The sequence below is a fragment of the Rattus norvegicus genome, chromosome 16 (genome assembly GCF_036323735.1).
Source record: "Rattus norvegicus strain BN/NHsdMcwi chromosome 16, GRCr8, whole genome shotgun sequence".
Classification (NCBI taxonomy): Eukaryota; Metazoa; Chordata; class Mammalia; order Rodentia; family Muridae; genus Rattus; species Rattus norvegicus.
In genome coordinates, this window is record NC_086034.1 from 84,652,893 (window position 1) to 84,667,287 (window position 14,395).

A 14,395-nucleotide genomic window follows, 5' to 3' on the forward strand; every position below is an offset into this window, starting at 1 on the left:
GCCCTTCTGGGCCTCTAGGTGGGACCAGCTTGTGAAAAAGTACTTGGATTAGTTCCCCGTGAACCAAGCATCAACTGTAGCGCCCAGTTTGGAAGTTACATAGTAGCGTGTTACATTGTAACACATTTCTTTTCAAGAATAGTGATGTGGCCAGAGAGATGGCCTGCTGGGTAAAGGTGCCTCTTGAACCAGCCTGATGACTTGAGTTTGATCCCCAAGATTCACTTTGGTGAAAGGAGAGAACTGAGTCCCACAAACTGTCCTCTGACCTCAACATGCATTCTGCACATCTGTCCTCTAGTGTGTACACACACACACACACACACACACACACACACACACACATATATATATATATATATATATACACAGCATGCATACCACCCACACAGTAGTAGCAATAGTAGTAATACTATTACTGTAGTAGTAGTAGTGGTAGTAGTAGTAGTAGCAGTAATAATAAACTACTATTGGTGGCTGGAGAGATGACTTAATGCTTAAGAGTACTTGTTTGTAGAGGACCTAAATTCCTCCCATCACCCACATGATGGCTCACAACCATCAAATACATACATGGTACATGTACATACACACAGGCAAAACACTTACATGAAATAAAACAAGTTTTTTAAAAAATATTTATTTATTTTATGCAAATGAACACACTGTCACTGACACCAGAAAAGGACTTTGGATCCAATTACAGATGGCTGTGAGCCACCATGTGGTTGCTGGAATTGAACTCATGACCTCTGGAAGAGCAGCCAGTCCTCTTAACCCCTGAGCCATCTCTCCAGCACCGAAATAAAACAAGTTAATCAAAAATAACATAATTTTTAAAAGCTGGGCAGTGGTGGTGCATGCCTTTAATCCCAGTAGTTGAGAAAGGCAGAGAAAGGCTGGTCTCTCTGAGTTTGAGGCCAGCTTGGTTCCAGGACAGCCAGGGGAACCCTGTGTGGAAAAACAAACAAAAAACAAGAACAAAAAAATGGGGTTAAAAATAAAATTGTGGCCCGGTGGTGGTAGTGGTGGCATGTGCCTTTAATCCCAGCACTGGGGAGGCAGAGGCAGATAGATCTCTGAGTTTGAGGCCAGTCTAGTCAACAGAGTGAGTTCTGGGACAGCCAGGGCTACACAGATATACAGAGAAACCCTGTCTCGAGAGCCAAAAATAGAATAAGTAAATTAACACGTTGATCGTGTGTGTTGAAGACAACCCAGCAGTGTTTTCCTTTTAGCTCATATGTCAGATTTGACATCATCCGAAGGATCCTGACCAGTGTGTTTGGATGCAATGTTGTCATGGCGATGAGCATTACCGATGTGGATGATAAAATAATCAAGAGAGCTAACGAGGTAAGCACAACGGCCTCACATTGACTGGCAAGTTGAGCGGCCATCCCCTGCTGAGTCTACTTCATGTTTTCCTAGTACTCGTGATCCTTATGTGTCCCCGAGACAGTGGCAGGTTATACCCTTTTCCCAGTCAGGAAGTTAAGTCAATGGTGGTGTGGAGAAACATCCCCTCGAGTGGTGTCCCCATCCCTCCCTGTGGTGAGCCCCTCACTCCAGCTCTACCAAGACGCCCTGAGCCCTGACTTTGACCTTGGACACCCTTGTGCTTATGCTCCGATGCCTCGTTTCCATGTTTCTTTTGTTTTGCTGTTAGAGACAAGGTCTTACTCTGTACCCCAGGTTGGCTCCAATAGCCCGGGTCAGCCTGGCCTCGGGAGTGGTGCAGTGTGTTTCTTGACCACTAGGAGGTGCATATGTGTGCCAGGCAGGCAGAGTTTGTACTCCTGTTTATTTATTTTTAATTTTTTTCTTTAATTTCAAAATAGTTTTTCCATATAATATATTCTGATTATGGTCTTCCCTCCCCAGCTCCGATTCTCCTCACCTCACCCACTCAAATCCACATCCTTTCTCTCATTAGAAAACAAACAGGTGTCTAAAAATAAAACAGAATATCAAACAAGAATAGGACAAAAGAACAAATCAGAATAACAACAGTAATCAATAATAATCAATAATATTAGCCAACGAAAAATCACAGGAAGGACATATAGACACAGACACAGATATCCCAATAGAACGCATGGAAACCATGACCTCTGCAGAAGACCTGTGTGTATCCACACACGTTCTGTTTTGGGATTTTCAAGCCGTTTTGAAATAAGGTCGTCTGTATTAACCGTACGCAGATTCCTGAGTTACCCCCACCACTCACATCATCTGTGAATAGGCTTGTGCCAACTATGACACTCCTCCCTGACTACTCCATTGCGAACCTTCTAGACCCAAGGACACTTGCTAGCATGACCACCTGTGTCCTTCCTGGCCAGGAGGTGGGCGTCAGTGACACAGTTCCAGCCTGCTGGCTCCTCCCTAGAGGCTGGTTACCTCATACATACACTCCCCACCCTCTCCCAACCCCACCTGTCAGGCACTGCATCCTCGCCTCATGCCTTCTCTGACATTTCATTGACCGTCTCAGGGTATCAGGGCCTTCACTTTGAGTTATTTTCCCTCCATTTGTACAGGAACATGTGTGGTGGGCCAGAACCTTCAAATGGTGTGGGCCTTGGAGTGGGCCCACAGCCCCAGGCATCTGACTTCACCCCTATGCAGGCAGGCCCTTCTTATGGTGTTGTGTGAATAGCTTCTGCCCGAGGCCCTACAGCAGGAAGCACGGGTGCCTCCTCAGTCTGGGCCCCACACCAGCGTGCTCTGACGACTTAGTGGAGGAGGTGTTAGTTAGCCCAGCAAGCATGAGGTCAGGGGCTCTCTGGGTTCTTCCGGTGAATGGGCATTGCGTCCTGAATGCACCCTCACCAGAGGGCTTTCTGGGGCAATTTGACCTTGCCTTTCATGACTTGCCTTTTCAGTGAGGAAATATTTTCTGAAATGTTTGTGGGGTTTTTGTTTGTTTGGTTTGGTTTAAGTTTCTTGAGACAGGGTTTCTCTATGTAGCCCTGGCTGTCCTGGAACTCACTCTGTAGACCAGGTTGGCCTTCAACTTAGAGGTCTGTTTGCCTCTGCCTCCTCTGAAGTGCTGGGATTAAAGTCCTGTGCCACCACCACCCAGCTTGTGTTGTGTTGTTTTGTGTTACCTTTTTTTTTTTTTTTTTTTTTTTTTTTTTTTTTTTTTGGCAAGGTTTCATATAGCCCAACGTGGTTTCTAACTCCCTTGGGTCTCTTTTTTTTTTTCCCCCCCCCGGAGCTGAGGACCGAACCCAGGACCTTGCTCTCGCTAGGCAAGTGCTCTACCACTGAGCTAAATCCCCAGCCCCGATTTCTAATTCCCTATGTAGCTGAAGATGACCTTGAACTCTAACCTCCACCCTTTGGCCTCTACCTCCAAAGTGCTGGGATTAGAGGTGTGAACCACCACACCCACTGCTCTGCAGAATATTCCTCTCTTTTTCCACAACTGAGGGTTACTGTGAAACACCCAGTCCTTTGTGTCTCTGTAGCCTGAGGGATATTAACACCTCCCACACTCTTTCCTTTTTTTCCTTTTTTTTGGAGACAGAATGCTTGTTGTGTAGACCAGGCTGGCCTACAGTCCCACCTGTCTCTGCATCCTGGGTGCCTTTGCACACATCTGGCTTTGAGTTTCTCTGCTTGAATCTGGTGGAGGTCAGAAGGGAAGCTGACCTCAGTGGGAACAGGCGTCCCAAGAGAATAGGAGCACCTCATGAGTCTTATTCTGTGTCCAGCTCCACAGTGGGCAGCTGCTAGCTCATGCCCTGGCCTTTGTGAAGAACACTTACTGGGTAACAGGCTGGGCTGCAGCCACTGGGAACACTGCTCATGATGATCTCAAGATCCACCATGTTGTAGCCTTAGTTAGAATTCTCTTCCTCTTCCTCCTCTTTCTCCTCCTCTTCCTTCTCTTTCATCCCTTTCTTCTTCATCTTCTCCTTTCACCTTTTCCTAATTCTTCTTCTCCTCCTCACCCTCTTCTTCTTTTAAGACTTATTTATTTTATATATGTGAGTGCACTGTAGCTGTCTTCAGCCACACCAGAAGAGGGCACTGGATCCCATTACAGATGGTTGTGAGCCACATGTGTGTGCTGGGAATTGAACTCAGGACCTCTGGAAGAGCAGTCGGTGCTCTTAACCTCTGAGCCATCTCTCCAGTACCCCCGCCCCTTCTTCTTCTCTTCTTCTTTGTGTGTGGTTTTATTGTTTTTATTTTTGTTTTGCTTTGATCTGGTTTTGTGTGTGTGTGTGTGTGTGTGTGTGTGTGTGTGTAATCCTGGAACTCATGCTATAAGCCAGATTGGCCTAAAAGTCACAGAGATCCACCTGCCTCTGCCTCCCAAGCGCTGAGATCAAAGACGTGCGCTGCCACCACCACCTATCAGTAACTTTCTGTTTATATGTGTGTATATGATATAAACACATGTGTATATAAATATGTGTGTGTGTGTGTGTGTGTGTGTGTGTATTTGCTTTCTCTGGACTTAGTCATTACTATTGTGAACAAGGGCAGCTAGGATCACCTTAGCACGAGACCCTCGCAAGATCATTCCCTCCTGGGAGAAGGGAGGCCCTTGCATCTCATGAGATCCTCAGGTCTCTCACCCTGAGATTGTTGACTGGAGCAGGATTCTTTGTTGGTGCTTCTGGATAGTAACCTATGCAGGGGATTCCACAGTTGCTTGGTGAGTCATGCATGCTCCTGCTAGGAGTCTCAGTAAACTCACTGGCTCACCATGAACTTGACTTTCTCTGTTTCCTTCTGTCTCCCCAGTAGAAGTCGCATGACACTATGCGTGTATGTGCGCGTGTGCGCGCGTGCGCGCATACACAGGAGTGATGTATAATAGGTTGTATGCATTATCCCAAGGCTTGGGAATTAAGGTGTCTGTGCCGTACTCCCTAGAGGGTCCTTTGTCCCTCCCTCCTTCCCCCTCTCCCTGTCTACCTCCCATTTCTGCAGCCCATTCTGCCCTCTGTCAGAGAAAGCCTGCTGCAGTCAGACACTGTTGTACAGAGCATGAATAACCAGATGGTGGGACATAAGAGTCCAGAAATACACAAAGTAATCCACAGGGTTTGTTTTATGATAAAAGATGGCATTTCAAATCACTGGGGTTGGGGGAGGTGGATCACTCAGTAAACAGTGTTGACAGTCGGGTAGCCATCTGGAGAAAATATAAACCCAAGTTGGATACCTTGCACACAGCCAGTTTAAGGCAGATCAGAGATTAGAGATAAGAAGGGCGAGGCCATAGATGTCTTTCAGTATGTTTGAGAGTGCAGATCCATTTGTGTAGAAAGACTGAGAAATAGAAAAGACTGGAAAACGTAAGCCAAGTTTTCAGTGCTGTGAATGACCATATGGTTAAACACCTGGAAAGGAGAAGCTGGAGAGATGGCTCAGTGACTCAGAGCGCTGGCTGTCCTCCAGAGGACCGTGCTTTGACCACCAGCACCCACATTGCAGTTCCACCATCTGTAACTCAGTTCCAGGTGACCTCACGCCCTCTTCTGGCCTCCATGGGGATTGCATGCATGTGCTACTACACAGACATGCACACAGGCAAACCTCCAGACACAAAGAATTTAAAGTTGGAAAAAAAAAAAGGCACGGTGGTAGCAGTGTACACCTTTAATCCCAGCACTTGGGAGGCAGAAGCAGGCGGATCTGAGGCCAACCTGGTCTACAGAGCAAGTTCCAGGACAGCCAAGACTACAAGAGAAGCCCTGTTTTGAAAAAACAAAAAAAACAAAAAAACAAAAAACAAAAAAAACAAAACAAACAAACAAACAAAAAAAAACCTTAAGAGAACTAATGAAAGATGAAAGCTATCAAGATAAAAATAAAAATGAAACTGAACAGAGATAAATACAGATATGTGCAAAAATAGATGGAGATATGTAAGTCCCACAGCGCGTAAATGTACTTTCTACAAATCAGGAGGAGAAGAGACCATAGAAGGGGCTTTGGGGCATCTGGACACGTGGGGTGTGCTCCCGCTTACTCATAATTAGAAGGAGTAAAGATCACAGCAGACTTGGAGAGCGTGTGTTGTGCCCTACAGAGGGAGTGTGACTGCAGGGGGCGGGGGACTCACTCTGTGATGCTTGCGTATCTCACCTGGGCACTGCGACTTCCCAGCAATCTAAGGGGCTGTGGGGTGAACCACAGGCCGGCCATTGTGGCTCCTGATAGGCCTGGGGCCACAGAGTTGGAAAGAAGCAAAAGAAGTGGCAGGAAGCTCCCAGTCCTTACTCAGCATCAGTCTCAGTGCTGTGGCTTCTGCAAGCCGACTACATTAGAACCCTGACCGTCATTGGCCACCAGGCTCCACCAGTGCCATGGAGAAACTTGAGAGAGATCCTTTGTAATGGGTATTTATTTACTTAATGCATGTGAGTACACTGTCACTGTCTTCAGACACACCAGAAGAAGGCATCGGATCCCATTAAAGATGGTTATGAGCCACCATGTGGTTGCTGGGATTTGAACTCAGGACCTCTGGAAGAGCAGCCAGTGCTCTTAACCGCTGAGCCATCTCTGCAGCCCGAGAGAGATTCTTGATGCTCCAGAGCAGAAATTTCTTCTCTCATGAAAAAGGGTACACGTTTCACGAAGTAGCTGGGTGTGCTTCAGGCAGGCCCAGCACACAGTAGGTGCTGCATAAATGCTTGCTAAGTGTAGGTAGATTGTGAATTCTTGTACAAGGCGTGCATGAAGACTGCTTTTTATTTGTTTGTTTGTTTGAAACAGAGTTTTGTTATGTTGCCTTGGTTGAGGTGGAACTTACTATGTAGACCAGGCTAGCCTTGAACTCAGAGATCTGCCTGCCTTTGCCTCCCAGTGCTGAGATTAAAGGCATTTACCAATATTTGGCACCTACTTCTTTTAATTTAAAAATAAACTATCTTTGACAATTTTATACAAACATACATACATACACACATACATACTATGTACATACATATACACACATACACACATACATATACACATACATACAAACATACATACATACACACATACATATAAACATACATACATATACACATACATACACACACATACAAACATACATACACACATAATACAAACATACACACATACATACATACACATACATACACACACACATACACACATACACACATACATACAAACATACACACACAAACACACACATACATACATACAAACATACATACACACATACATACATACATAATACACACATACACACATACATACATACACACATACACACATACATACATACATGCATACATACTCACTCATGCGTCTTCCCCTTTGATGTTTTTGTTTGTTTTTATAAAAACATTGACTTAGATAATGCGCCCTGATGAGCATGCCACAGCCCTGTGGGAAAATGACTTCCCCTACTCAAGAAGCCCTGGGCTGCAGTAGCTCCTCAGCTGGGGTGGAGCCTCACCTGCCCCTCCCCCATGCGGTCTGGGATTATTTACAGGAACTTTGCTTCTGGACCAGAATGTCTGTCCCCTGCTTAGAGACCCACATCCCAGCACTGAAGGCCAGTGTGCCCAGATGTCCTGCTGTGGCAGCCTCCTGCAGCCTCAGGAGCTCCAGAGAGCTCCAGTCCAAGGACTTCGGTACCCGTTACTGATCACCACGTCCTTTTACTTTCAAGTACTTCTCTAGGCTTTTTTTTTTTTTAAACCATTTCCTCTGCCGTGGTTAAGGTGAGATGGAAACTCATCGCTTGTCCTTTGGAGTCGATGCGTGCTGCGCGTGGGGGACGAGGGTTGATTTTTTGTGTGGTAGAAATGGTGCTGTTACCCGCTTTTCTCTGCACCTAGAGGGCAGGGCCCATATGTCCTTTTTGACTACTAAGCTGTAGGGTAGACTTAACACCTAAAATGAACAGTCAGATCTTGAGACTGAGCCCCAGTGGGGCACATGGCCACCATCTTGTCTGCATCGGTGGCCCTGGTCTGCCATGATGGGCCTGTGGGTCTTGCAGATGTGCTGATGTCCTTGTCTGACCTTGTGCAGATGAACGTGTCGCCCGCTTCTCTTGCCAGCCTTTTTGAGGAAGAATTTAAACAAGACATGGCAGCCCTGAAGGTAAGCTGTGCGTGCGTAAGGGGTCAGTGTAGCTGACCCACGTGATCCAGAAGAGTGGGTTGCTGGTGCCCGACTGGCGTCAAGACTGATGAAAGGGAACAGATCTAGGTCTGCAGAGTGGACCCTGTGATGGGCTTAGTGGAGGAAGCTTGTCCGGGGGCAGCAGGATGAGGGGATGCCTGGGCCTGATGGAGCCTGTGTGAATAAGTTTGTCTGTATCCTTGCCAGAACGCCCTGATTTATCTTACATTCCTATCAGAGCCAGGCACATTCCTGGCACCGAGGTCTAACTGTCTGGCTCCTTATTCCCCCCCAGTGGCCTTGTCTGTTGGGAGCTGGAAGGGAAACCACGCAGGAAAAGCCATTGGATCACTGGGGCATCACGGCAGTCATGGATGGCTGCCGCCCTGTCCTGCTTAGACTGTGCATGCAGTCTAAGCTCGGGACTCACCCATGGTGCCCACATCTCTGCTTCCTCCCAGGTCCTGCCGCCAACCGTGTACTTGAGAGTCACCGAGAACATCCCTCAGATCATCTCTTTCATCCAAGGCATCATTGCCCATGGCCATGCTTACGCGACAGCCACAGGTAGCATGAAAGTTAAAGCTAATCTTTGGGGGACGATGGCGGAGCTGTGAGACGCAGGGTGTGCCTAGGCTGAGGCAGACACTTTGCTGGCTGTGTGGGTGTGGGCTTGGGGCTGAGTCTGCAACACTGGTCCAATTCATTCTTTTAAATTTTCACTTTTACTTATGTGTATGTGTGTGCTGATGTGTGCTTGTGGAGGGAGTCAGCCAGCGATTGGGAGCTGCCCGACATGGGTATCAGGAACTATCCGTGGGTCCTCTGCAAGAGCGGAAGCACTCCCAACCACTGATCTCTCCAGCCTCTTGAGTCCATTTTTTTTCCAGATTATGTTTAATCTTTTTAAATTTTGTATCTCAGGGTGTTTGTGTGTGTGTGTGTGTGTGTGTGTGTGTGTGTGTGTGTGTGCGCGCGCACGCGCAGGGGCCTGTATCTATATACACAAATGCATTGGGAGGTCAGAGGAGGAGTCAGGTATTGTCCTCTATCACCCTCTACCCCGTTTTATGTGCATGTGCGTGTGTGTGTGCATGTGTGTGCATGTGCATGGGTGTGTGCACGCATGTGTGCGCGCGCGCATGTGTGTGCATGTGCGTGTGCATGTGTGTGCATATGCGTGCGCGTGTGCGCGTGTGTGTAATGTAGTATGTTAAATGTTATGGAAGCAACGCATGTTTATGCAGCCTACTCAGCCAAGCAGTTAGAAGCAGAAGTCTCTCTCTCTACGCAGAGTCTTCACAGTCTGCAGAGCCACTTAACCAGATACGAAGTGTCTTAGTGAGGGTTTCTATTGCTGTGGTGAAACACCACAACCAGAACGCAAGCCGGGGAGGGAAGGGTTTATTCAGCTTACACTTCCATGTCACTACTCATTGTTGAAGGAAGTCAGGGCAGGGACTCACACAGGGCAGGCGCTGACGCAGAGGCCATGGAGGGGTGCTGCTTACTGGCTTGCTCCCCTGGCTTGCTTCCACTGCTGAGCACCCAGGACCACCAGCCCAGGGATGGCCCCACCCACAGTGGGCTGGGTTCTCCCCCACCAATCACTAATTAAGAAACTGCCCTACAGCTGGATCTTACGGAGGCATTTTCTCTACTGAGGCTCCCTCCATTCAGTTAGCTCTAGCTTGTGTGAAGCTGCCGTAAGGCTAGTCAGCACACCTCGCAGACGACTTTACTTGATTTTAAGCAGTTCCTCCATTTCAAGCTGGTCGCCTGCCCTGGTTGATAGTCATTATGCTGGGAGAACTATGGAGGATACTGCCTCACCTCCTGCACACAAGAGGCATGGCCACCAGCTTTCCTGCCGTGTGGCCATTGCACCAGCCATCTGGGAGCTCCTCACCCGACTCTCCCTCCAGAAAACAGTTCTTGAGACAGACTCCTGGATGGCTTCCCATTCCCTTCCCAAGTGTAATATGTGGGAAAGCAAGGGTAACAGTGTCCTTGCTCCCATGCATGTGCTGAGGGCGCATGTGGTCCACAGCTGGTTCCTTTCGTCAGGGAAGCGGCAGCATTTTAGTCCTGGCATTGAGGCATCACTCTGCAAAACCAGCTTAGCAGGGATGCCACCCAAAGTCCTATGCCATGACTGAGCGTGTCCCTTAGGAGCCCACCCAGCATTTGTTCATCCAGACCCAGGCAGCAGAGTAGATCATTAGACTCCAAGTTATAGAGCAGAGACCTGTGCTTGAACCACACCATAGTAACCCCACCCTACTTCTTGAGAGGGTCTCTCGCTAAGGCTAAACTTACCTTTTCAGCTGGCTGGCTGGCTGACTGGCTGGTGAGCTCTTAGGATATGCCTCTCTTTATCCCAAACACTGGGGATACAGGTGTGTAGAGCCACATCTGGATGCTTGGTATTTGAACACAGGTCCCCTGCTTTCGCAGCAAGCACTCTTACCACTGAGCCACCTTGCTATCTCTGTTGAAGAGTTTTCAGAACAGCTGGAGCCAGGGCAGGGCCCCTGGGGACTGTCCCTTCCTGTCCGGGCTGTTCATCTCCTAACATGCCTGTGTCTTACCTAGGACTTCATTGCCGTGAACAGACACCACAACCAAGGCAACTCTTACAAAGAACAACATTTGATCAGGGCGGGCTTACCTTTCAGAGGTTCAGTCCGTTCTCATCATGGTAGGAAGCATGGCAGCATGCAGGGACACATGTGGTAGAGAGAGAGCTGAGGGTTCTACATTGGATCAGCAGGCAGCAGGAAGAGAGAGAGCCACTGGGCCTGGCTCCAGCTTCTGAAAACTCAAAGCCCACCTCCAGAGACACACTTCCTCCAACAAGGCCCTAGTAGAGCCACTCCCTATAAGCCTCTGGGGCCCATTTTTATTCAAACCACCACATCGTGTTTGTCACAGAACAGAGTTAGCCACCTCTCATCACTGCAGCATGAGTCTCCAAGTAGATGGTGCTCCAGTGCTGTCCTGAAATCTGACTTAGGTCCTTCCTGGGGGCCTCCCTGCTCTGCTCGACCGTGTCTGTCCACATAACGGAGTCAAGACGCTTGTTAGTGGTTATGGCTCTTGAGACCCTCTAACCCCGAGTCCCCGCTCTTTCCTTGTGACTCAGACACTTGAGTTCTACAGCGTTGTTAGCATGACCTTCTCTTCCCGCTCTGCTTTTTTGCCTGACATCTTGTTTCCCTGTGTCTTGGCAGTTTATGCTTGGCTGTCCCCGTGACACACACTAACCTCAGACATACCTTCCCTGGCTGTTTTTCTTTGTTTTGAGATCGGGTCTGCTGTATCCCAGGCTGGTCCTCAACTTACATAGCAGAGGATGACCTGAAATGCCCAACCCTTCTGCTTGTCCTGATCCTCCTGCCTCACTGCCCGAATCCCGGGGTTACAGATGTGCCTGCCTGCCGTACCTGACTCATGCAGTCCCTGGCAAGCCCCTGCCCCTCCCCACGAGCCCTCCCAAGAATGAACTTCCTATGGCGTTCCATCGGTCCTCACGGCAGAAGGTGAGCTTCCTCAGCTTTGCTGTCTCCACTTCCTGGCCATGTATAATCCATCTCGTTCCCCTCCAAGTTTTTACTCAATAGCGCATCACAGCCTCCGGGCTGCCGGCACAAAGGAGTTGAGGTGCTTGTCACAGGCAAAGGGGCAAGTATGGAGCCAGGTCCTCATCCCTGGGCACACATCCCCTAGAGCCCCATCTCATAGTAGGGGTGATGTGCCAGGGCCTGCACACAGGGGAACTGCAGTTTCTATGTTGTCTACTTTGGCATACTTGGAATTTGTCCCCAAAGAAACCATTTGATAAAATGGAGGTACGATTCCAGCTTATTCCAGTGCAGGGTAATTGTTGTGGGGTAGAAAGAGACCATGGGCTTCTGCTTCAGAGAATACAAGGTGTTCTCCAGGAGTGAACTCTGTCTGCACGTGCACACATGCATCCATCTATCTGTCCATCCTTCCTTTCTTCAAAAAGCCTCTCACTGAGTGTGCCGTTCTTGCTGGCCTGGAACTCACAGAGATCCACCTGCCTTCCTCTGCCTTCCTTTGCCTGCCTTCGCCTGCCTCTGCTGGGATTAAAGGCGTGTGCTAGTGATACTCGGCCTTGGGTTGCAGTCGCATATGTTGCTGTAAATTTGTCACAACATTCACTCAGGCTGCAGTGGCTTGGGCTTTGTGACAGTTCCACAGGGCTTAGCGGCAGCGTGATCTTTGAACTATTGGTGAAAACCGTCTATTCAGCAAATTGGTAACCTCAGCAAGGCAAGGGAAGGATGCTGCCTGTCCGCCCGGCAGCTTCTTCCCGAGCATTCCCAGTGTGTGCACGTAGGAGGCAGCTCGCTCGGCCCTAGCCTCTCCCATCTCCACTCTGCCTGCATCTTGGGCTAGGTGGCCCAGGTGAGAGGGTAGGGGTCTAGCTCAGCAGTGGACTCTGCATGACCAGGTCCCTAAGAGGCAGGCCAAGATGCTACTTGCTAGCTGGCTGTGTTTTCTAACCCACCCAACCTTCTCCCCTCCCTGCAGAGACTGCTGTCCCCCTGAAAGCCTTGACTGTAGCACAGGCACTTGGAAATGCTTGTGTCTGCCAAGCAAAAGGCCAGTAAGTGTTCCCCGGAAGGATAGCCCAGGTATGAATCAGTGAGCAGACAGGCTGATAAAGAGGGGTGGGAGGAGAAAGACCTGTGCACAGTTTCTAGTGACGGTCATGGATGATGGTCTTCAGAAGGCCGCAGGGATACATGGCTCTGTCAGCGCACACCAGCCGGGGGCACTGCTCTCCCAGGAGGGAGCTCTGTGGCAGGTTGGGTATGGAAGAAATTAGTGCTGTAGCGGGCTCCAGCTCTCCCGGCCCCCCTATCTCCTGCCTCTGGACGCTCACCCTCGTCTGAGGCTGTCTAGGTGGAGGTTCTTTCACTCAGTCCAAAGAGGCGGATGGTCATAGGTGTCTTAGGAGAACATCTCAGGGGCACACACAGTGTGCAGGCAGTGTTGGGTAAGATTAGCGTCTTTGTGTGTGTGTGTGTGTGTGTGTGTGTGTGTGTGTGTGTGTCTGTTGTGTATAGTGCTGTGTGTGTTGCATATGCGTGCGTGCGTGTGCATGTGCATTTGGACAGAAGCCTGGGGTAGATGTTGAGTATCTTCCACTGGACATTGGTTTTGAGACAGGATCTCACAGAACCTGAAGCCCATTGATTGAGCTAGGCTGGCTACCCAGTGCGCTTCATGGATCTGCTTGTCTCCACCCAGCCTTGGGCCGGGGTTACTGGCATACACTCCCCACGCCTGACTTTTTATGTGGGTGCTAGAGAGTTCAACTCAAGTACCCGTGCTCACTTAGCAGGCGCTTGGCACTTACTGCCGGAGCCATCTCTCCAGCCCCAAGGATCGAGTCTTTAAATTAGCACGGAAGGAAGGTTGAAGAGCCAAGTGTGGGGTTTGTGATTCTTGTTGTTTGGTTTTGATTTTTCACGGCAGGGTTTCTCCATGTAACCTACTGTTTTATTGTAATGGTGGGGGTCTCTGTGTAGCTCAGGGTGGCCTTGAACTTTTTTTCCTGGGGTTATAGACATATCCTTTTAAGGCTTTTTATTCCTCCCTCCCTCCTTCCCTATGGACTTGTGGAAGCTTTTGCAGAGAGGCTCACACTCGTGTGCTCTCACCGCTGACCTGCTCATATTATTCCCAGGTAATACTAATGAAGCAGTACTGTGCTTCTCAGTTCTGGCTGATGGTATAGCCAAGCACCATCTTCTGTGCTGAGCTGTAACTGCCCGTTACCCTTATACTTCTCGGATGTGCTGCCTTGGATGGACGGGGAAGCACTCAACTCATATCTGTCTCTGTCAAACAGGTAGCGTCTACTTTGATTTGCGAGCACGAGGGGACAAGTATGGCAAGCTGGTCAACACGGTTCCCAGTGCGACTGCAGAGCCAGGTGGGTGCTGATGTGTGTCCCCGAGGGCTTCAGCTTCCGGGTGTGGGCTTCTGAGAGTTAGATCTGGAGTTGGGCGGACATGGACTCCCTTGGGGTCATTAACCTTGTTGTGGAGTTAATCCGTTTCCGTGAACAATAGATGAGACTTGCAGAAGACAGTTTGAATGCAAGCTCAGCATCCTGTGCCTCTCTCTGTCCTGCTATGCCCCAGCCATGCTGTTTGCTCTCTCTTCCTTGTGAATTTTCTTTGCATGGGACTTGTACGCATGTCTTCTATTGCTTGCTGTTATGCACTACGTTCCCAAC

The 14,395-nt window shown here is 49.0% G+C and overlaps 1 protein-coding gene across 4 annotated transcripts in view; it reads left to right on the forward strand.

Annotated features, from left to right (window-relative positions):
* Positions 1–14,395, forward strand: part of Cars2 (cysteinyl-tRNA synthetase 2, mitochondrial) — a 39,638-nt gene that overhangs the window by 3,276 nt on the left and 21,967 nt on the right. For all 4 annotated transcript variants that reach the window (XM_006253460.5, XM_006253461.5, XM_006253462.5 and 1 more), the window contains exons 3-6: positions 1,239–1,356; positions 8,026–8,097; positions 8,580–8,685; positions 14,006–14,089. In XM_006253460.5, the coding sequence (XP_006253522.3) occupies positions 1,239–1,356; positions 8,026–8,097; positions 8,580–8,685; positions 14,006–14,089 (380 nt within the window). The remainder of the gene's footprint in view (positions 1–1,238; positions 1,357–8,025; positions 8,098–8,579; positions 8,686–14,005; positions 14,090–14,395) is intronic.